Raw genomic sequence first — 23,627 nt, 5'->3', positions numbered from 1 at the left:
TACAAGCTATGCTAAGATGTTGAATTTCTTTTTCTTTATTCTATTTTTTTTGTCTTAGAGAGAGAGAGAAAGAGAGAACATGCACATGAGAGTGGAGGAGGGGCAGAGGAAGAGAGAGAGGGGGAGAGAATCTTAAGCAGGGTCCACGCTTAGTGCAGAACTGGACTTGGGGCTTTAATCCCACATTCCTGGGACCATGATCTGAGACGAAATCAAGAGTCGGATGCTCTACAGACTGAACCATCCAGGTGTCCCAAGCTATTATATGTGTTCAATGACACATATAACATGTTACTACTAAAGCACCATTTTCAATCACTGTGCTATTTTAGAGTTACAATAACTAACTGAGTTCCAGAAATGTTTTCTTATTTCTAATAAGATTCTTCTTCAACTTCTGTTTTATTCAAACCAGTAATCCCTACCTTGCAAAGTTGTCTTGAGAATAAATTGGGGTACTTAACATAGAATCTAGTACTAAATAAATGTGAATTCCCTCCCTCTTTAGATGCCTTGAACCAAAATGTGTATAGGGGAAAAGTAATATTCATAAGAATAAATTACTGATATTTACTGAGCACTTAGTTATATATAGACCCTGCTCTATCCAGATATAAAAAGACGGATAATGGGGGCGCCTGGGTGGCTCAGTCGGTTGGGCCTCCGGCTTCGGCTCAGGTCGGATCTCACATTCGTGGGTTCGAGCCCCGCGTCGGGCTCTGTGCTGACAGCTAGCTCGGAGCCTGGAGCCTGCTTCTGGTTCTGTGTCTCCTTCTCTCTCTGCCCCTTCCCCTCTCAGGCTCTGTCTCTCTCTGTATCAAAAATAAATAAAACATTAAAAAAAAAAAAGACGGATAATATATAGGCTAAGAGCTCACTCTGTAGTAAGAGAGGCAGGCATTTAAACCAGTGATTACTGCAGAGAGTGGTTAAGTACAGCCATAGAAGTATATACAAGGATTGACAATAAGTCAAAGAAGTGATGAATACCTTGTCTGAGTAAAAGGACTATCAAGAGAGTTTTCAAATTAGAGGTGATGCATCAATTGAATCTCTAGCAAGAGAAGAAAAGATTGGATTCTAAGCAGAGGGAAAGCATGTATAAAAGGCATGAAGGTTTAAGAAACATAAGAAGGGGAATAACAGGATTCTCTGGAAGCCTCGAATGAGTGCATTTTAAATTATTCAAGGATAACTTTTTCAAGGACCCCAACAAGGGTAGCAATTTCAGCTCCAATTGTATGTGTTGGAGCTGGTGGGCTCAAGTGTCCCATGGTTGTCATGGAGTCTCAATGTGTCTGGTGATCTAAAGTGGTTTGGACGCTCTACAGATGGCATGGGGGTCCAGACGATGGGCTCACAGAGGCAGAAGAGGGCCAGAGCCTCTTGTACAAAACCTTAAAGGCTCCTCCTAATGGACTGAATGTTTGGTCCCCCTCCCAAATTTATATGCTGAAACCCTAAGGTATTTGGAGATGAGGCTTTGGGGAGATAATTAGGGTTTGATGAAGTCATGAAAGGTGGGCCCTCATGGTGGAATTAGTGCTCAGTCTCCCTAGTTAGAAAATAGCTTTGGCTTTGGGGCACCTGCGTGGTTCAATCAGATGTCTGACTCTTGGTTTCCACTGAGGTCATGATCTCACAGTTTGTGAGCTTGAGCCCCACATCAGGCTCTGCACCGATACCATAAAACCTGCTTGAGATTCTCTCTCTCCCACTCTTAAAAATAAATAAAATATTTTAGAAAATAACTTTGGCTTTGATAGAATTGTGTCAGAGATTTTATCATAAAGGTTGCTCTCTTTTTCTTTTTGCCTTTCTCTTTTCTTATTCTCTTTCTGTTCCTTCTGATGGAGAGAAAAAGTTATCCCCCTATTTGTAATTATCAAAGAATGTAATCGTCATAAAACTGCTTTGAATTCCCTTGAGTGCAAAACCACTTTGGGCCAAGTTAGCATTCACATTATTGTTGCATGAGAGGGGAAGGGATGCATGTCACGAAAAAAGTGGCCTGCACCTCATCCTGTCTCTTCTTTGCTCTTTACCTTCCTCTTTTCTCTTTGACAAACAACATGACTTTTACCAGGGAATAGTTCCCTTGTTCATCTTGGGCTGAATTAGAAGCAAAATTTTAGAGCAGCATAAAATGTCCATGCATGGTAGCATCTGAACTTTCTACAGTGGTAGAATATCATACCCATAATTCCTCATTTGGCTTATGTGCAAAAGATTATCACTGACAAACTGCACATCAGGATTGCTAGGCTATTTTTGAAAACGTTGTCCTTTCATAATACTGCAAATACTTAAGGCCAAGCAATAAAAATAATGAGGCACAGCATCTTATTTGGTAGTATTTTCTTTCCAAAATGGTTTTTTTAGATTCCTCGTTTGAAGGAAGAGGTTTTACATTGTAATTTGAACTATGCTTTCAAAATTACATATTTGTATAAGTAGTATTTTTCTCTTAAATAGAAGAAAGAATATCAAATAACTTTTGCTAATTAGATTACCTTTACTCACCATGAAAGGTCTTAGTCTAAGAATAAATAGTGTCCTTCTTATCATCAGTGGAAGGTCCCTACCCATGCTGCTAGGACTCTACATATTGTCAGGAGCTCACTGATTCAGAAATCATGAAAAAGCAAGAGTGAATTACAGAATATCTAAACAGCTACTTATTTTTAAGACACCCGGTATTTATGCCAACCCAATAGCCATGTCAATGTGTTGTAAAACGTACCTTAAGGACTGGATAAAGACGTTTTCAGTAAGTAGTACAAAAATCTTACCCTGTGGAGTACATATAGCTCTTAGGCAGGTTATGCTGTCCTGATCATCTTGCTAATCTGTCAGTCTAAATAAAGAGGTAAATCAAGGGAAGCTCAAATGACTCTTGGAAATTGAGTTAATTTGGGAAACACAGGCTGTAGAAACTACAGGCCAGTCTGTTGAGGGTTTGGGGTGGGTTGTATTTATGGACAAGGAGTGCAAAGAGGGGGAAATCCAGCCAGAGTCCTAGCTGTAAATTCAGGGGCACAAGAAAGGGGAGAGACTCTTGGCAGATGTTCATTGGTCAGGAGGTAAGACTTGGTCTTCTGTAAGGAAGCATTAGCAGGAAATCTGTCCCTCAGTTCTTAAGTTGTGTTCTTTGAGAGCACAACCCTGAGATTCTCCATTTTGTATCCTCCACTTCCATGTTAGACTGAAGTCCTTTCACACACCATTTTCCTTAACGGATTCCCTCTACAAATACAGCTCAAAGGTATCTTTAGTTGAAGTGTTGAAGGTGTGTCCATGAAGACCTGGCCAGTGTGTTCTCCAGAGGAGTGTGGGCTGCTCAGTCCCGGGGAATGTCCAGGCAGGCTTGACACTCAGTCATTCTGCATCGCACACTGTAGGAAGCCATGTGCCAAGACTGCGTGCACGTGTGTTGTGCCATCACTGGGGTACAACCCTGTCCCTGTGGAGTCTACAGATTGGTGGAGAAGGAGCTCCAACCAAGCAAGTAGATAGATATGTCATTATGAACTGTAATAGTTGTCATGAAGGATTCAGATACCCCGAAGGGCTAAGTAAAAAATGGGGGCACCCACGTAGGATTGTAAGATGGGAGGGACACAGAAGGTCTCAGAGAGGAGGCAGCGTCCGGGCAGAGAGCTAAGGAAACAGGAGCAGCCTCGCAGCGGGACCTGCTGGGGAAGGGGGAGGCACAGAGTACCCTGAAAGTTGGAGCCTTTTCTCATGAAGACCCAGTAATTTTGCCATTTACTAACAAGAGGCAGCTTCTCTTTCTGGGTGTAAGATCTCAGAATTTGCACTTAAGGTAATGGGCCGACTCATTCTTGAAAAGCCAGAAACAGTGGAGAGAGAAGGAATGTGGGGGGTGGGGAGCAGAATCCAGAGGGCACAGGAAGGCTGGATAAAGGTCCCAGAATGCTGCAAGAAAGCCCTATTAGAACAAATAGAAAAACGGAAATAAAACCTGGTTTTATAATGAATAAGCTATATGGAAAAGTCTAAATTAAGACTGGGTTCTTCCATTTCCATTTCTGGGAGCAAACAAACATGTGTTAATAGCTTTTTAAAAATAGAATGGAAATTCTACCGAGGCCCATCAGGGAACAGGAAAGAGAAGGGCCTGAAGGCGCTGGCCATCCGATGCCAGCATCGTGGGTTTATGCTTTTATCACTTTACCCCACTCTCAGATTTGACTGGATTGAAGTGCTTCATGTGCAGTTGGTACAAACGCCTCTAGTCTTCTGTGTTTATTTTGGTGTCAGATTTTTATTGTCAAGGTCATTCTGAAGATACACAGCTTCTTAACTATGTGAAGTTGGTAAATACTCTTGGTCTATTATATCATCTATCTTTCTATTCCCTGGAGTCTGCTTCTCTGTGAATCCCCCTCTCACAGGATGTCATGGTTTATTTTTTCCCTGCCCTTTGCCATGAGGATGACCGGGACTCTTAACCTTTTAGTAGTCGCCTGCTTTGTGGTGGGTTCCTGTTTCTCTACTATCTTGGGAATTCCTCCTGTTTGACTGCGGTGTTTGCGTATTCATACACTCTAACCCATTAACTCTTCAAGCAGACCAGCTGTGGTATGAGGGCTATCTGTGTTTTCTCAGTATAGTAGTCTATTCTCTAGCAGGACCTATGCTCATATTTCCAGTCCCTTCTATAGAACAGTCTCACAGAACTAATGTAGTCGTAGCAAACCCCACACCGCCTGCCAAGACCTCCAGCTCGCCAGGCCTGCGTGTGAGAGAGGGCAGCGGGGCAGATGGAGAGAGGGGCTCCCTCAGAGTTAGGCCTGAGTCTGCGTCAGCCTTTGCCACCTGCTGGTTGTATGGCTTTGGGGGGAGTCACGTCACTTCCATGGACTTGTTTCTTTGTCTGTAAGGTGGTGATCAGACTGGATATGACCACAGAGTTCCAGGGGTTCTGAAGAGATGCATGGGGGGTGGGAGGGGCAGGCAGCAAAGTGAGAGGTGATCATGTTGGCAGGGCACCCAGGACCAGGACCAGTTTTAAAACCATGAGACTGTATCATCTGTATGGTTCTTTGCAACTGTAATTCCTCAGATTGTATGACAGGATGAGATCCTTTGCCTTCCTGCTTCGTCACTGCTGGAAAGGCTCTGCCAGAGCAAGAACGGAAGTAGCTTAGGAGCCAGGCTGGGGTCTGGGGTAGTGAACTGAGCCTCCCATGGGGTTACAAAGTGATGGCCTTTATACTCTTTAAAGATATATATATTTAGTTTATTTATTTATTTTTGAGAGAGAGGCAGAGAAAAAAGGAGAGAGATTCACAAGTAGGCTGCACACTATCAGTGCAGAGCTCAACATGAGGCTCGAACTCACAACTTGAGCTGAAATCAAGAATTGGACGCCTAGCCGACTGAGCCACCCAAGCGCCCTTATGGCCTTTATGCTCTTGATTCAAGTTGTTGCTCTGAGATCGAAGATCCATATGACAGAGGGGTGGCTTCTCTCCCTTTAGCGAGAACCAGTGCCACGCCAGGGTACAGATGAAAGACAGTACCAGGTTCTTTGAGCTTAGGCTTGTGCTTCTTGATGGTAGGAAAGGAACTTTGGGTGCAGTTGGGCATATCCCAGCCAAGGTCCCTTGCCAGATCCCAGCTCCTCACTTTTTCCTTTCTAGTATATGTGCTGCTGAAGTGAGCACTTTTTCCTTTCTAAAAATGTCCTGCTTCCTTTCTACATCAGATAGCAATTAAAACAAAGAGGCAATTCTGTAGGAAGCCAGCAGATTATCTGTGATGCAAACTATATATATCTCTGCCTGGACTATATTCTTTCTAGAGGAGAATCCCCGCCCAGCTAGAGGGCATTCTTAGGACAGCTGACCTTGTGGATGGCTCAGCACCGCAATCAGGTTGCATTAGCGGATTCTTTATCTGGTAATGATAGCAAAGTAGGGATAACACATAGTTTTTAAAAAAGATGTACAAGAGCAGGTTTGATTCTTGGAATAGCTTTGTAAGAAAGCCTGTGCATTTCCTTTGAGTCAAGGGAAAGAAGTTTAATTATTAATTGCAACGTGTCTCGAATATGGCCTTTTTATAGCATTAGAGAAGGAACTTCTGGCTTGTGAGGAATTTGATACGAACTGGAGAGTGATGATCTTCCTGGCTTGCAGTGGGAGATAAAGCAACCTATTTCCATTCACAGATAGTTAGAAGGTAGGAGAGGAGGCAAGGAAAGAAGGATTGGGAACTACAGGGCATTATTTGGGGTATTTGACTGTTGTAGACAAATCCTTTGCAATGTGATTTCCGCAATGGTAGGACTTGGTCTGTTTTCTGGCAGTTTCCTCCTGCCCTCCTAAAACTTCCCCGGCCTTCACTCACTACACATCATGCCTTCTCTCTCCCTCTGTGTAGGGGTGTTGTGACCTTCCATGCTGTTCCTTACACCTGGATTTCTTCCTGCACAGCGCTGACAAGTGAGGCGCCCACACCGCCAGTTCTTGCACCGGTGGGAGGAGCTTGCCATGCATCTATAGAATGCAGGGTGATGGAGAATTAAGGGAAATGATTGTCTTTTCCATTTCTTGTGCACAAATAAATTGTAGATATTGTAGGCATCGGATACTTAATTACCTTTGTTCATGCACAAATAAATTGCAGTTATTAATTTTCTTTTATGAGATTTTTGCTGTCCTTGGGTTAATTTGTAAGCTTGTTAAAATTAGTTGGGCTTGTGTCTTCATATTCAGAATCTGAATTAGGGTATTATGGGCCCATTTCCATGAAAGGAAGTGGCAGCCATGTCATTAGGTTTGATCAGGGAGGGCAAACTGTGGCCTGTGTCTCAAATCCAGGTCACTGCCTGCTTTTGTACAGCTTGCTAGTTAAGAACGGTTTCTGCATTTTTAAATGCTGGGGAGGAGGCAGGGATCAGAAGAAAAATAATATTCTATTACATGTGAAATTTATGGAAAATTTATTCGTATTTCTTTTTTAAAATTTTTAATGTTTATTTTATTTTTGAGAGAGAGACAGAAGGGCAGAAAGTGTGGGAGACATAGAATCCACAGCAGGCCCCAGGCTCTGAGCAGTTAGCACAGAGCCCGATGTGGGGCTCGAACCCACAAGCCGCAAAATGCAGGGCCTGGGCCGAAGTTGGTTGCCTAACCAACTGAGCCACCCAGGCGCCCCTATATGTATTTCTAAATGCAGTTTTATTTGAATACAGCTACATTCCTGTCTGTGGCTGCTTTCATACAACAATATTGTTGAGCAATTGTAACAGCAACTGTCTGGCCCACGAAATCTAAAATGTTTACTCTTGGGCTGTGTACAGAGAAAGTCTGCTGACCACTGGGCTTGAATATTTAGAACAACAAAAGTTGACTCTTCTGAGCCAGCTGTGTTAAGTAGCTTCCAGGCATCGTCTCAACAACCCTATGATGTGTAACTCTTACTGCCATTTTACAGATGAGGAAAAAGTTGTGGAATTTTCCCCAAATCACACTGCTGGTCAGTGTCAGAACTGGGATTTTTACCCACATATTTCTGATAACAGAGCCCAAGTATGACCCACCACAGAATGCCATCCCAGTTGGGAGCAATACCCGTGAGCATTCTTGGCAGGTATGAGGTGGGGGCCACAGATCAAAATGGTTTGAGATCGAATTTATTTTTTTTGTTGTTAATTTATTGTTTGAGATTTGTGCTTATGTCTCTCTCATGAATGTGCACAAGCTCCTTAAAGATAGTGACCTAATGGCAGTGCAGTGCCAAGCACATAGTAAAGGCTAAATTAAAAGCTTGTTTAGGGGCACCTGGGTGGCTCAGTCAGTTAAGTGACTGACTTTGGCTCAGGTCATGATCTTGCAGTTTGTGAGTTCAGGCACCATGTCAGTCTCTGCGCTGACAACTCAGAGCCTGGAGCCTCCCTCAGAGTCTGTGCCTCCCTCTCTCTCTGCCTTTCCCCTGCTCTCATTATGTCTGTCTCTCTGCCTCTCTCTCTCTCTCTCTCTCTCTCTCTCTCTCTAAAATATAAATAAACATTAAAAAATAATAATAAAAGCTTGTTGAACAAAGTAAGTAGGTAGGGGACAGAGAGAGGGCAGGAGAAATGGGGAGGAAAAGAACAGGAAGAAGAAAGACATTATAGAGAAGAGTCAGGATGCTCCCAGCATTGGCCCCCTAGCCGTAGATGCCTCCACTTGGCACCAAGGTGGCTTGCCATGTACCAGGGCTCACGGGTGTGGGTAGGATACCCTGGGCATGGCAGACCCAACCTGACCCATATACATACGCCCTTCTGCTCTGGCCTCGCTGCCAGTATCCTGCCCCTGCTCCCCTTGCCTCTGGTGGCACTGTGGCTTCTGTCCAGCCTGGACATATTGCCAACCCTTGAGGTAGAGAGCTAGGTGAGTCAGTATTTGCTTTAGAGCATGTCCATTCAGGGGAGGACATGAAAGCAAGCCCTCCCAGTCTCGGGTCCAGAAATGACGAGTTCATCAAAGGGGGAAATTAAGAATCTGGAAAGGTGCCATGAGGAATCATTTCTTGTCTTATCTTTCCAAGAAGGCTGCTGACTCTAAAGGCAAGATGGCCAGGGAGAACTCGCCTTCACTGGCAGGCAAGCAGCACACAATAGCAGACCTTGTTTCTCATAAGAATGAGGAACAGGGGGGTTGAGCAGAGACCCTCTCCCTTCCCCGGGGCTGGCCTGGGATTAGGAGTTTGAGTGAGGACTCACCAAGAGCAACAAAGTAGCATTCCAGCCTCTTACTCCACTATGTCAAGCCAGCTAGGAGTCAGCGGCACTAAGAGGGTAAGAAGGCCAAGGGAGGCTGCGTCTAGCTGAGTGTGATAACAGTGTATAGATACAGCTTTTCTGATTTTGCATGACTCTGCCCACTCTCATTTATTGACTTTGTTCTATTTGGCAGAGGAAAAGAATTAACGGGGAGTAGTGTATTAATTAGTCCATTCATCCAAAAAACAAATGTTTACCAAACCCCTATATGAGCCAGGCTCTAGGAAGATAGAAGTAAATCATTAGTGATTCCTAAAAGAACCTATAAATCTATTAGTGGCAATATTTCTAGTGCTTCTACTATAGTAATACATGTATTGACTGTTACTATATATCGGGCACTGTGGTGGGTTCTCTTCATAGATTAAATCACTCTGAAGTAGGTTATTGTGCCCATTATATGGATGAAGAAATCAAGGCATAGGGATGTTATGTTACTTACTCAGAGTCATAAGTGGCAGAGCCAGAATTCACACCCACCCAGACACTAGAGCCCATGCTCTCCACTGCACCACACAACTTCTCATTACAGTACTTGAGGCTGCTGTGTGTTAATAAGCACAGTGCTAAGGCACTTGGATACTATACCATTTAACCACTCCGATAGTCTTGTGAGATAATACTTTACAAATGAGCTTATAGAAGCAATGAGCCACCTGAATATAGAGCAAATACAGATGCCTCTCCAAAGCCTGTGTGCCTTAATTACAGCATCACGGTAGTTGGATTCTAATATCCGGATATGTGACCAGTGTGGCATCATGCCACGCATACCCTAGGAAAATACACTCTCCTGATTACATGTGTCGGGGAGGCAGCCTTCTGACGCGATGTCAAGTTCCTCTATCTTCAGATTACCTCTCTGCGCCAAGGTGCCCAGGCTCCTACTTTAGTATCACCCTACGAGTTAAAGCACTGAACTCTAGAAGTCCTCGTAAGAGGCAGGTGTGTCAACAGGAGAAAGTCCCATCCTAGGACCCAACCAAGGTCACGTTAATGTAGGAGGGCTGGAAGGCAGAAGAGCCGAGCGGCAGTCCCAGGAAATGGGAAGGGCCGCAGCTGGAGCACCCACACTGCTGGAGGGAGGAGTCAGGCCAGGGCGGTCCCCGCAGCTCCCAGCTTTTATTGCTGTCACCGCCGGCTCACTCCCCTCCTTCCCTCGGCTCTCCCATCGCCAGCACTTGAATCAGTTACTTTTACAGAGTGGTCCTGTTCCCCGGTGAGAAATGAGCTTAGAAAAGGAAACCTACAGAGAAGGAAAAAAGAGAGGTTCATAATGCAAGCAGAGCGGCGGACTCCTGGGTGGGGAAGGCCGCCAGCCTTTCTTCGTCGGGGGCGGGGCTCGGCGCCCTGGGGGAGGAGCCTGTTGCCGTAGTGACCACAGCAGACGTGGAGAGGGAAGCGGAGAACGCTCTCCGGAACTCCGCCGGCCCTGGGAAGTCTAGGCTGTCTGTGTCTGTGATTGTTACTGTAGAATAGAGGCCTAGCCGTGGCATCATCTAGTCAGCAGATAAGGGCACGTCTCAGGTTTCCCTTGCAGTACATGCTGGTTTGCACACTATTCATTTGATGGGACAGAGAGGAAGCAAAGTGGGAGGAGAAGGGAGGAAGCACCTACCAAGGCAAGAGTAGCGGCTCACCACTGGTGGGCGCCCTGCGCGGTCCTCTGGGCTCTGCCCCTTAGCTCAGGTCCCGGCCGGGCTTCTGCCCGCTCAGTCACCGAGGGACGTTTGCAGTACAGAATCCCCAACTCTAACTCAATCCCAACCTGCTAGTCCGAGCCACTGCACTGATTAATTAAACATGGTAAACCACCGAAGCACGCAGGAACTTGGCACCGCCTTGAATTTAGTTGTCAAAATGAAAAGTGTGATCATGAAACTCTGCTGGAGGGAAAAACAGCACTTGATACTGACGTGCTCATCAGGGTGGACATTAATGTAATTAGGAATCCAGTGAAGACTAGGGGGTCATCTTCCAGGCATGCTCAGGACAGATAGAGTCAACTTTGAATTATCCAGGCCAGACAGTGGCAGACAAGTGTTTTGTTTGCTTCCTTTTGCTTTTCACTTTTGCTAGAGTCAGAGCAAGACAAAGAATAAGGGGTAGTGTGGCGCTGGGAAGTTTGCTATATCAGTGGATGGCAGGGTCTTGCATTTCGCTTCAGGCTTCTCTGTAAAGAACATCTTTGGGCTGCAAACGGGTTTGGGAAGATCGATGAGAAGCAACTCAGACTGGGTAGGCCAGCAACACAACTGTGGTTGTGGGTTCCAGCTGCCAGTCGGACTCACAAGGCACAAATAGTTTTAATATGATTTTCTGGTTAGGAAGCATTGACATAAGATACAGAGCAGGATAGATGGCACCTTTATCCCACCGGGGACCCAGCAGCTTCCTTTGCCCCCTTACCTACCTAGGCTGTGTACCAGGATGGCAGCCAAGGTGTGTGGGGGTTACCTAGACACACAGCATCACAGCCCCTTTTCCCTACCAATCTTTTCTGCCATCCTACAGTCTCACCGGTACACACCACAGAGGAAGCACACATAATATTCCCCATTTAGCTTCACTGTAGTGTTTTCAGGGAACACTGCTGTGGGAAAACCAGGTCATTCTCAGGCAGACTTACATCAGCCCAGGCCTCATGTTAACCTTTTACCCATGTTAGGTGTTGTGGGTTGAATTATGTCTCTAAGAAAGATAGGCTGAAGTCCCCAACTTTGTACCTGTGACTGCAACCTTACTTGGAAATAGAGTCTTTGCAGATGTAGTCAAGTTAAGATGAGGTCATACTTTATGTGGGTGGGGGTCCTTTAAGAAGAAAAAAGAGAGACAGAGAGGAAAGCTCTGCATAAAGACAGAGATGCACAGGGAGAAGACAGACATGTGACGACGGCAGTAGAGGCTGGAGTGATGCCCCTACAAGCCAAGGACCACCTGGGACTACTGGAAACCAGAAGAGACAAGGAAGGATCTTCCCTGAGAGTTTTTGGAGGGAGCCTGACCCTACAGAACTCCAGGTCACCTCTGCTACTCACTACTGGCCTGGTCATGTAACCTTTCTGAATCTCAATTTCCACTGTAATAATAATAATGATACCTGCTCTGTTTCTAGGTTTCATTGCAGATCAATGAGAAAATGTATTATGAAGGTGCTTTCTACATTATAAACCATCAATCAGATATGAAGAATTATCTCTCCCTAATGCTCCAACTATTTTTCAATTCTGAGATGAACATTTATATCACGTTATGTTACTCATTCACTTCTAGAAGGACTTTTGTCATTCTACATCTACTCATTGGGCACCTACTTTGTGATAGGCACTGCGCTAGGGGCTGGGGAGTTAAAGGTAAAATATGGTAAAAAATCAATAAAAAGGTGAAAAATCAATAGTTTTCAGTAAAGAATGTTATGGAGCACATAGGAGTGACACCCAATCTAGACTGGGGGTGAGAGGGGCTGGGATTGGAGGAGGAGTCAGAGAATCCTTCTTAAAATAGGCGGTGTCTTTACTGAGTTATGAAGAATTCGAGGGAGTTAAACAGAGGAAGGAGTCAGAACAGGATAAGAGCGTTCCCAGCAGAACAAATGGAATGTGAGCCTAGAGATTAGTGTTTCTATAAGGAGCGCTACTGGTAATGTTAGGGGATAGATGTATTTGTATGAAGTTTTCCCACATGTTGAAAGATGTTTAACATCCATGCCCCCAGGCACCAAATGTCGGTATTACCTGCCCACTCTCCAAGCACATAGTCAATATGACAGCCAAAAATGCCCCTTCAGGTTTCCAAATGCCACCCCACCACTTCATGGAGGGGGGCGGGTATCATTTCCTAGTTGAGAGCCACTGCTATAAAATGGCATGTGTTAGGAATTAGAGTTTGACTGGGGAGGACAGGTGGAGAACAATGGGGAAGGCAGAGGTCACATCATAAATGGCCTTGTATGTCATTCTAAGTTTACTTTCTAGGAAAAATTTCCTTGGTCAGGGACAGGTAGACTGTGTATAAAGGGCTTTGGATTGAGCTTGGCACATAATAGATGGTCAGTAAATTTGGATCTCTGTCTCCCAGGATCTTGCCAAACCCAAATTTAGCTAACATATATCTGTTCTTTTCATATGCACTGTCTGTGTACCTCCTGAGTGTACATCACAAAGTAGCTGATGACAGTTAACTCACTAATGTCTATTGAAATGGAGGAAAATGGTGACAAGGGGCAAGATGGTTCTAAGAAGTCAGTGGGGTGTGTAACAGCGTCCATCCCAAAGATTTGAGGTGCTTCTCTGCTTTCGAAGCTTTATAGTGTGGTTGTGTGAGAACTCAATAAAACTCAGAAGGGACACACTACCACCACCATCTATCTACCTGTTGCCACTGAGTGCCAAGGAGGAGCTGCTGTGGCCTGCTGACACATCCCGTGGCCACACAAGGTCCTGCTTATAAATGGTTGTATTCATTTGCCAAGACATGCAAAAAAATGGGGCTGTGTTTTCCTATGATCAACAATGTTATCGTCTGTTATGGTGCAGACTTAGCCCTCCAGACCCATTTACCATACTGTACTTTGGTCATAGTGATGAAGGTATTTGGAACACAACTATCCTAAGTAAAGCTCTTTCCAAGAAAGAGATATTCCCAGTTCCAGGTAAAAGATCAAAAACATACATGACCCTCATTTATTCTACTTTCACCTGAGGCTCTACCCACACTAAACTACTGCTCCCAATTCCTGGAGCCATCTCTTGCCTTCAAGCCTTTGCCTGTGCTGTGCTCTGTGACTGTAATGTACCCCCATGCCCCCCTGCCCCAGCATGCCCCTCCCATGGGCTCCTAGAGCCTCCACTCCCTCTGCTGTCAAAGCACTTTCCACTCCATGTTCCAATTGCCTGCTTATTAATCCCTCTTCCACACTAGATTTCAGCCTTCCTGAAGGCTGAGTAACTGTTATATTTTTCTCTGTATCCTTATGCCTATTCAGTGCCTGGACACCAGACATTCAGTAAGTATTTATTGGAATGAATGATCAAATGAGTAAGAGAACCTTCAGTGACTACAAACCCAGCCAGAAGATCAAGGATCTCTCCCACTTTCCCACTATCTTCTGAGAACAGGGACTTCCTCCGGTTGGATATCCCAGAGCTTGGGTTGAGTGGAGGAAAAGGAGAGAGGCTGGGAGGATGTGCTGTGGGAGAGGTCAGTATTCCATGAAATTGGCTTCAGCAAGGCCAGCAGCAGCACAAGTGAAAAGACAGGGACTCCCGTCATACAAGTCAGGCTCCTTTGTGAAGGACTGTCTTGGGAAGAGGATGTGGTAAAATGGAGTGGGGGTAGCCTGCCTGTAGTTTTGGGGGTTGGTTATAATTAAACTTCTAAAACAGAACATATGTCCACCCAAACACCTGTATGGAAATGTTTATAGCAGCATTATTCATCATAGCCAACAAGTGGAAACAACCCAAGTGACCACCAACTGACAGGTGAATAAATAAAACGTGCTATATCCTTACAATGGAATGTTTTTCTACCATAATAAGGAACAGAAAACTGTCACATGCTACAGTATTGCTAAACGTTGAAAATATTATGCTCAGTGAAAAAGGCCAGATACCTAAGACCATATATTACATGATTCCATTCATTACCAGAATCTACAGAGACAGAGAGTAGATTCGTGCTTGCTTAAGACTGGGGGGGGTAGGAAGGTAGAGTGAAAGCTAAAAGGCAGAGGATTTCTTTTGAAGATGATGAAAATGTTCTAAAGTTGGCTGTGCTCCTGGTTGCCCACATCTGTGAATATACTAAAAGCCATTGACTTGTACAGTTTAAATGGATGAATTGTATGGTATGTGAATTATATCTCAATAAACCATTAAAAAAAACAAAACAAAACTTCTAAGATAGGATGTTAACCTGGGCTTTTGAGAATTGTGTACCACCTGAAATAGCATGACAAAATTGGCATGTCCTGGGTCTGTTCATTTCCCTGGATACTGACACCCACTCATCCACACCCTCAATGGTAATCATCACCGCTCTGTAGGGCCGAGTGGCCCAGCACAGGGCTCAGTGCAATGCCTGACTGTGTGGAAAGAATGTGGTGAATATTAATGTAATCAAATGTGTGAATTAACTACTTTAGTATTAAATAAAAGGTTTCATGTCCACTTTAAAATTTTTTAATGTTTATTTTTAAGAGAGAGAGAGAGAAACAGAGAATGAGAGATACAGAGCATGAGCAAAGGAGGGGCAGAGAGAGGGAGACACAGAATCCAAAGCAGGCTTCAGGCTCTGAGCTGTCCACACAGAGCCCGAGGCAGGGCTCTAACTCATGAACTACAGATCATGACCTGAGCCGAAGTCAGACGCTTAACCAACTGAGCCACCCAGGCGCCCCTCATGTCCACTTTTAAACCAGTCACTAAGCAAAGAATAGAATGCAGCATGGTTCCCTGCCCCCATTGCTGTAGAAAAGGAATGATTATAAATTCCATTCTGATATGTAAATTTGTTAAATTCTAAAGTATTATTTGTAATAGGATCTAATTGTTTATATATGGCTACTTGATCATTTTTATGTTATGAAAACTGTTAAAAAAATAAGTTTAGTCATCTGATAGGAAATCGAGGTATACATGTGTGCAAAGTTTGTCAAGTTTCTCAACCCTTAACCGAAAACGTTCCCATCATCAGGAAAACAGCAGGCTCTATTCACCCCTGAAAAAATAAATGTACTACATGATTTTTGTCTGATTGATTAGAACCACAAAAAGTCGAAGGAATCTCATTTGCATTATTTGACTTGGAGGGACTGTATTTTATAGACCCTTTTCTGGGTGAATACCAAGAGGGTAAAAGTTAGTAGATGCTTGTTGAACTCGACTGTTTTGCATTTTTATCAATTTACATTTGTGTTTCAAGCTACTTAAAATCTAAAGCAACAGATAGTATGTTTTTCCCAACGAAAGGAAGTGTGTGCTCTCACACCCACCTAAAGCCCTCCTCTAAATTTGAACTGAGGTATCGTGTACCTAGTTTTCCTTCTAGGATCTAGGCTCGCTGCAACCCCCTTTTGCTTCTCAGCACTCCCGCGTTCCGATTTGGAACTCGGTGCCTGGCCGGCTGCGCGGCGCCAGAGACGCGCGCGGGTGCCGCTGCCGGGTTGGCTGTGCAGCCACCTTCGAGCGATGGACCTCCGCGGCCCTGCACGGGAGCGCGAGCGTGGAAACAGCTGACTGCTGACTCAGAGGGGGAAGCGAGCCTCCCGCGAATCTCATTGCAGCTCGCTGCTGCATCCCTATCCCATAATCCCTTGCTTGGTTTGCTGCAGTCTTTTCAACAGACGCTGAGTGAGAAAAAGATGTCCTGTACGATAAAGATTGATTGGTTTGAATACCGAAAGGGGTCTCCCACTTGTTAATGACCCAGAAACATTCCTGCCGACTTTCCTGAGCCTTCTCTCTTTTCCTCCATTTTTCTTCCCTGTTCTGTTCATGAACTGGCACATCACTACATAGACCAGAAGATATGCTGGGCTTCTGATGATGGCTGCACTGCATGGTAGGGAATTTTAACCAGTCTCTTTGCATGGTGCTTCCAAACTTGGGAGGTTAGCAGCATGTGCATTGTTCTTTGGATTGCCGCGGAGCTGCAGCGACAGGCTTGGGAGGATTTAATTCTTGCCTCGTTGATTAGTCTGTCTGCAGAAATGGGTAGGTCCTAAATGTTCTGATTGCTGAGTATTATGCCAGGTGGCTAGCTGATTTCTCCTGCTCTCTGTTCTGGCTTTTTCTTTTTTCTTTCCTTTTCTCTTTTTTCCCTCCCTTCTCTTGGTGATGCTGCATGCTCTGTAACTATCAGATAGTGGGAGAGCCACTCTTTGCTTAAACAAAGGCACCAAATTAACCAGCATAGGGAAAAGTCATGCAAGATTTTCTTTTTTATCAAGTTCCTAATGTGATCTGAGTAGATTTTTATTTTTACTAGTCCTCAATTTTAATGTGTATTCAACTTATTTTAAATAGAAGATTTCCCTCCCAGCATTTCTCTGTTGGGTGCAAAGATGGGGATGAAATATTTAAGTTGCTGGATTCCTTCCTCCAAACCCCAGGGTGGAGGAGAACGAACCATTCAACCCCTCCCCCACCCAGTCCTCTGTTGGAGAACCCTGGGGTTGAGTGCGACGGTTCCCAGTTACCATTGGAAACCCATTCATTCATAATGCATGAATCGACCCTCTGAATTCTGAATGCCATTGATAATCAGCAAATGTGCAGAAGATGATTTGGGCTTTTTTTTTCTTTTATGACATTTTTTTCTCGTGCCTTTGAAGTAGACTCAAATCTGGGTGGAGTTCGATGGTAGCTTTACACAGGGAGAAAAGAATACTTGGGTTGGACCTTAGATTTGCTTCCTAAAACAGTGGATCTGATTATTCTGACAGCTTTCTCTACCAGTGAGCCCCACCCTTTCATTATTCCTCATTTTGGGAGGATAGGAAAGCAAGTAGGAAGGCTATTTATTTTAAGCTAAATATTGAGTATTAATAAGTGGATTTCTGAACCAAAAGATAAAATGGTATCTCTCTTAAGATAGATTCAATATCATTGCTTTAGATTCAGAATGAAGCATTTTAAAAGTTATTAGTTTGTTCCTTTGGCTTAGATCGTATTGCAGTTTTACTCTTCGTGAAAAATTGTTAGAGGCTTTTGTTTATATTTTTAGATTAGAATATGTAAGGAGAGCCATTTGTTTGTCCAGATTCTTCAGTTGATTTCTTAAGTATTAGGATTCAGTTCTGCTTAGTGTGAACCTATTTTTTGGTGCCTTTCATTATTTTCGGCAGAGCTTTAGCAGCCTTGATTCTAACCCTCTGTAACGTTAAATAATGCACACCCCTCCCCAGGGAGCAAGCACACAATGAGAAGTTTCATGTGTGCTTTGGTATGAGAAAGCAGCTTTTTGTTACAGAGACATGAGTCGTGGCCTATCCTAAACCTCTAAGTATTTCTTTCCAGTTTTCTCCTAGAAAGACCCAAGTGATTTGCATTGGAAAGGTTAAAATAGGACTGAATGTACAAATGGTCTCTAATACAATGTGCCTGCTTCGAGAAACAGAAACCCAGAATATATATTCCATATATTTAAAAAATGGAGAATAAAATCTATGCATATTTTTCACCATAATTAATATTATAATCCTGAGATGACTTATTTTTTTTACTTATATGGAAAAAGCTATGTGGATTTTGTTGCTTGTGAAATAAGCAAAAAACACTCATTCTTTGTCTTACTAAAAATTGAAAATGTCCTCCATTTGGATATTTGGAGACATTAATTTCTCCAAAGTTATGACTTTCTTTTACCTATCTTTAAGTCAAAGAAATTCTAAATATGTCACAATTTTTAAAAATTTCACCTAAGCTTAATTTTTAAGACTCCCTTGTGCTTTTTTTCATCATCTCTCTGATAAAAATAAGACTTTAACAAACCATTTGTATTACTGAAACGTATGGAGGAGAAATACTTTTGCGCTTTAAAAAATTTGCTGCCAAATTACTTACTCTTTAAAAAATGTTGTTTTCTTTAAAAACTGTGACTGAATTACTTCTAATTATGGCATAATTATAATTTGCACACACCTGTAATTGCTTTTTTTGAAAATGTCTGATGCCATCTGTGCCCTTTATTACTTATGTAAGGATTTTAGTGTCAGAATGGAATTTGTTCTATAATGGGGTTACAGATCAGCTTTCCTCCTAAAATGTGAAGGTTTAGATTAAACCAGATACTGGGGGAAAAAATGAGCGGAGTGTAATTATTCAAACAGCACCTTGGAAGGAATCTCCGTTACTGCTTTCTACGCACTAGTCTCTCTACTCTCTTTTACTTTTCCCTTTTCTGCCTCATGTTCTCAACACCTACATTCCTCCGTTAAGTGCTTTTTATTTTCTCAAAAACTTATTAAGGTAAACATTTATTCTAATCAACAACAGAATTAAATAATGTATTTCCTGTCCACCAGGGACAAAGGGGGCTTTGCTGTTACATAGGCCTCTGTCTCTTGAAGTTCTGATGCAGAATAAATTTCTCCTCCTTCTTGCTAACCTTGCCCAGTTCCCAGAGCTTAGGGCCTTGGCCTTCCTCTGTCTTTTTTGTGGTCCCAGAATATGCAACCTCCTTGTAGTCTCAGAGGAAAGCGAGGAAGGAGTCTCGGCGAGGTGATGGCTGTGGGGAAAGGAAGCCCTGCTCATCCTGACTGTCCCAGGGTGCTGTCTATGAATGTCAACTAGCCTGACCACTTAACACTCCATCACACAGACCCAGCCTTCTGCACCTTAGAAAACCCAGAGCAAATCGTAAGAACTGACTTAATTATATTGTAAAAGGTGAGGACGTCTATGAAGAAGGCAAAGACAAATAGTTGTCTATACTGAGAGATAGAGAAAATAGGCATAAATATTCTAAAGATGAGCTGGGGGCTTGTCATAAATCAACTTTCATGTTGTAAAACTCAGCAGCGTCGGGAAGCTGTCATACATCTGGAATCAGACCCTGGAAAGAATAAGAACCCTTGGAAAGCTTAGGCCCATCCTTGCCTGGAGATAGAAGTTAAAGTGGATGGCTTCCAGAATCCACACCCACTCACCCCCAAACACGCGCGCTCATGTGTGTACTATCAGAAAAGATATGGCATCTGGCCTTCTAATTTACAAAATGGCCCATTTGGGAGGCTTGATTTAACTGGAAATAGGTCACCCTGTTTTAATTTCACTGAAGATTGCCCTCTTTTCTTTCTTCCAGTTAAGTCCCCTGTAACAATGCAGATTCAGTTGCAGATGAATAAAAATATGCTCATAAATTTTAAAAGCTAAAAGTACTTTGTTTCTGTAATCATGTTTTAACCTGTGCCTTGAGCTCCAGGTTCCATCTGTCCTGGCAGTTGAAAGATAGAACATTGTGAGTTATAGATAATCCTAATGGTTCAAGATTTTCTTTCTTTAAATGCATCAGATTTTTAACTTCTTGGGAAACTGATTTTATTTTTATTTTTTAATAATTCAGAATTTATTACTTTCTGTTTTAAAAATGTTATTTATTTTTGAGAGAGAGAGAGTAACAGAGAGAGAGGGAGACAGAGGATCAGAGAGAGAGAGATAGAGGGTCTGAAGTAGGCTCCATGCTAAAAGCAGAGAGCCCGATATGGGGTTCAAACTCACAAACTGTGAGATCACGACCTGAGCCAATGTCAACCGCTTAGCCAACTGAGACACCCAGGCGCCCCGGGAAGCTGATTTTAGCATGTCTGCACCATTGTCGTTGGCAATAGAAATGTAACCATGCTAATAAATAAATCCAGCTAAGTGGCAACAAAGAGAAGCAGTAACCCAGGAATGCCACAAAATTAAATAGAAATGGAATCTAGTGCCTTTAGGATGGTATATAATCAAGTATGCTGACTCTTACCCACAAATCACATGTTAAAATTTTATTTTCCAAAGGAGTCTTGACCTGTTTCCCAACCGTGCTTCCTAGCCCAGCCAACAAGTTTTCACCCAACTGTCTCCCCTTCTCAAGCAGAGTGCTTTCAGTTTGCTTTGTGTCTTCCAGCCTCCCTTCCTGCTCTTTCTTCCCTCTCTGGTGTCAGCAATAAAAAGTTTGGATGATTATCTGACCTAAATGGTATACTCTGGGGTGGGAATTGTGGTCTCAACCCTAGAATTGTGGACCCTGGCATTTCCCTTTTGTTTCTTCTCTCAAGTTCTTCTTTTCCACTTGGTTGTCATTTCCACCAAGCTCTGGGAGATGTGAGAATGTGAGCCAGGAAAAATACCAGAGGCCATGTGAGGGAAGAAACGCTGGGAAGCAGGGTTTTTCTCTGCCCAAGGATTTTGTTACATGTGTATTGCATTGTTGTTACAAAAGCTGTTGAGTGGGCACACCCCACTAATGAGGAATTTCTGTGTCAACTTTCTTAGACTTTGTATTTCCACGCACGTGTGTCCTCAGTGGTTCTCAATTCCTGTTCTGCGTTTGTGAGTGTGTTTAAGTATGTCACTGAATATTTACCCTCTGGATGATGGCTTGTGTTGCTAAAGATTAGACGATCACGTGGGAAGGCAGGTTATGTCTGATGTCAAATGAAAGCATTCACATGACTGATGACAACCATCTCTTTATTGTGTAAGTCAGCCAGTGCTGTTCTTGTCTGCTACTGGGACTGAGTCCATTCCCATGTTATACTTTATTTACTCAGTTCATTCAAAGAAATAATGACGAGCGTCTATCATGTAGGAGGCACAGTTCTAGCTGCTGTGATCATTGCCTTCGTGAATCTTACATCCTAGAGAGGTGGGGAGGAGACAATATACAAGATAAACACATTACGTACTATATCAGAAAGTAATCAGTACTACAGAGACAGAGAGCAAGGACAGGAGATAGCAAGTGCAGGGGCGTTGGGGGCAAGTTTCAATTTTAACCAAAATGGTCAGATTGAGAAGGTGCTATTGAGCAGAGAGGGAGAGAGGAGGACCAAACCCCTCTTTGTAAGCAGTATTGCTGTTGGTTTTCTACTGACAAGGGGATTCAGCCAGTCTTCCCACATAGCGAGAGCTCTCATAGCTAGTTAATGTCAACAGCACCCTAATGTTGGCTTTTTAAGTAGTTTTAAAGTGGCTCTTCTTAGAGCGCCTGGGTGGCTCAGTCAGTTAAGAGCCCAACTCTTGATTTTGGCTCAGGTCATGATCTCATAGTTCATGAGATGGAGCCCCAAGTTGGCCTCAGTGCTGACAACTTGGAGCCTGCTTGAGATTCTCTCTCCCTCTCTCTCTGCCCTCTCCCACTTGCTTTCTTGAAATAAATAAATTGAAAATTTTCTGAAAAATAAAATGGTTCTTCTTGCCATCCCTTCTCTGCTATTTCCTTTGTGTTGGCCTTTTGTCAGTATGGACAGTGCTAGTTCCTGTATCCAAGAGGATCTGGGTTCCTCCAGAGGCAAAGCCCTCCCCTGGCATATTTGCAGGTGCTCCTGTCCAGAAGTTGGGTTTGCAGATTTCCAGGAGAATAGTAGTTCTATATTCTCATCTCTTTTCTTGCCATGTGCTTTTTTCTGCTGGTGATATAAGTAAGAAGGACCTCTGACACTTCAGAAACCAAGCTGGGGAAAGGAGAACAGCCCAGAATCTAAATAAGTATTTATTGCTTTTCTAATCAAAACGACCGGAAACTGTAGTAGTGCCCAAACACTTTGATTAAAGGCTGTCATACATTTTATGTGTGTTCCTTGCGGCATATTCAGACTGACGGAAAGCTTCCCATGGTGCTTGTTAGCACATTCTGTGCTCCATTTTTCTCAGTACATTATCCCTTTAGGAGTAGTCAGATTGTCTTTCTATTGTGGGCATCCAGTTATGTTCAGGGGATGATCATTACCCTGGCAGTGTCTCAGTTTGGGGATCTTCGGGGGCTTGGAAGCCTTTGGTGTTGATTCTGAGAGTCCTAAAAATCCAGATGTCTTCAACAGGTCACTTGTGACAGATCTGCTATATTGTCATGATTTTAAATTAGTGTTAGAGTCAATTTAATTTACCATATAAATGAACAATACTAACAAACGCATACTCCCACCCACTTCAATAATTATCATAAAATCAGAATGAAATATTTTTATTTCAGCATCAGAGCAGAATAATGTGAGCTCAGGAAATTTCATTTACTCAAATTATACCATTTGCTTAAAACAAATGTTTTCTCCTTGCCCAAACCCTAAAATTCTAAGGTTAAAAAAAGGAGTGAAATCAATGTGGTGTTTTCTCTGTATTTTTTTCAATACTCAGCATGACTGATTTTATTTCAAAGGGAGATATGAAATTTTCAAAAGCTATTCAAATTAAAATCATTTTTAACTTACTCTAACTGGAAAATTCTATTTATTTATTTATTTATTTTATTTTATTTTTTTAATTTTTTCATGTTTTATTTATTTTTTTGATACAGAGAGAGACAGAGCATGAGAGGGGGAGGGGCAGAGAGAGAAGGAGACACAGAACTGGAAGCAGGCTCCAGGATCTGAGCTAGCTGTCAGCCCAGAGCCCGATGTGGGGCTCGAACCCACGAACGTGAGATCTGACCTAGGCCAAAGCCGGAGACTTAACCAATGAGCCACCCAGGCGCCCCTATTTATTTATTTTAAAGATAGAGAAACAGTGTGAGCAGAGGAGAGTGGCAGAGGAGGAGGGAGGGAGGGAGGGAGAGAGAGAGAATCTTAAGCAGGCTCTGTACTCAGCATGGAGCCCCCACATAGGACTTTATTCCACGACCCTGAGATCATGACCTGGGACAAAATCAAGAGTCAGACCATCAACCAACTGAACCACCCAGGCACCCCTTAGATATAATTTTAAACAATATGGAACACATTATGATTTGTATGTCATCCATGCTCAGGGGCCAAGCCAATCTTCCATATTGTTTCAATTTTAGTGCTGCTGAAGTCAGCATTCCCTAATTTTTCTCTCTCCATACACACACACACACACACACACACACACACACAAGTGTTAATCTTGTTTAAGATTAAGTATCAGATAAAGCAGAAGACCTGAAATCTGAGCTTTCTGATTCACCGATTTTACTGAGTGACCTTGAGCAAGTCATTTAAACCCTCAGCTTTGGTTTCCTTATCTTAAAGACAGACAAATCCACTCCTTTCCTTTTCTGATGTCATGGGGATGTGGTTAAAGAAAAGCAGATGATGTGCCAACACTTGGAGATCCTGAGAGATGAGCCACATTCAATCCGATCAATGAGTATCATTCTCCAC

The 23,627-nt window shown here is 43.2% G+C and overlaps 1 protein-coding gene and 1 pseudogene across 6 annotated transcripts in view; one reads left to right on the top strand and one right to left on the bottom strand.

Moving 5' to 3' along the window:
* Positions 1-23,627, top strand: part of TRIM2 (tripartite motif containing 2) — a 115,970-nt gene that overhangs the window by 36,184 nt on the left and 56,159 nt on the right. For 2 of the 6 annotated variants that reach the window (XM_029939950.1, XM_029939948.1), the window contains exon 1: positions 16,146-16,363. The exons of the other annotated variants lie outside the window; for them this stretch is intronic. In XM_029939950.1, coding sequence (XP_029795810.1) covers positions 16,361-16,363 — 3 coding nt within the window. In that variant the 5' untranslated portion in view covers positions 16,146-16,360. Of the gene's footprint in view, positions 1-16,145; positions 16,364-23,627 lie in introns of those variants that run through there. 6 annotated transcript variants of the gene reach the window in all.
* LOC115303598 lies at positions 23,208-23,303 on the bottom strand (annotated as a pseudogene).

The sequence above is a fragment of the Suricata suricatta genome, chromosome 1 (genome assembly GCF_006229205.1).
Source record: "Suricata suricatta isolate VVHF042 chromosome 1, meerkat_22Aug2017_6uvM2_HiC, whole genome shotgun sequence".
Taxonomy (NCBI): Eukaryota; Metazoa; Chordata; class Mammalia; order Carnivora; family Herpestidae; genus Suricata; species Suricata suricatta.
This window is presented reverse-complemented; position numbering and strand designations above follow the sequence as displayed.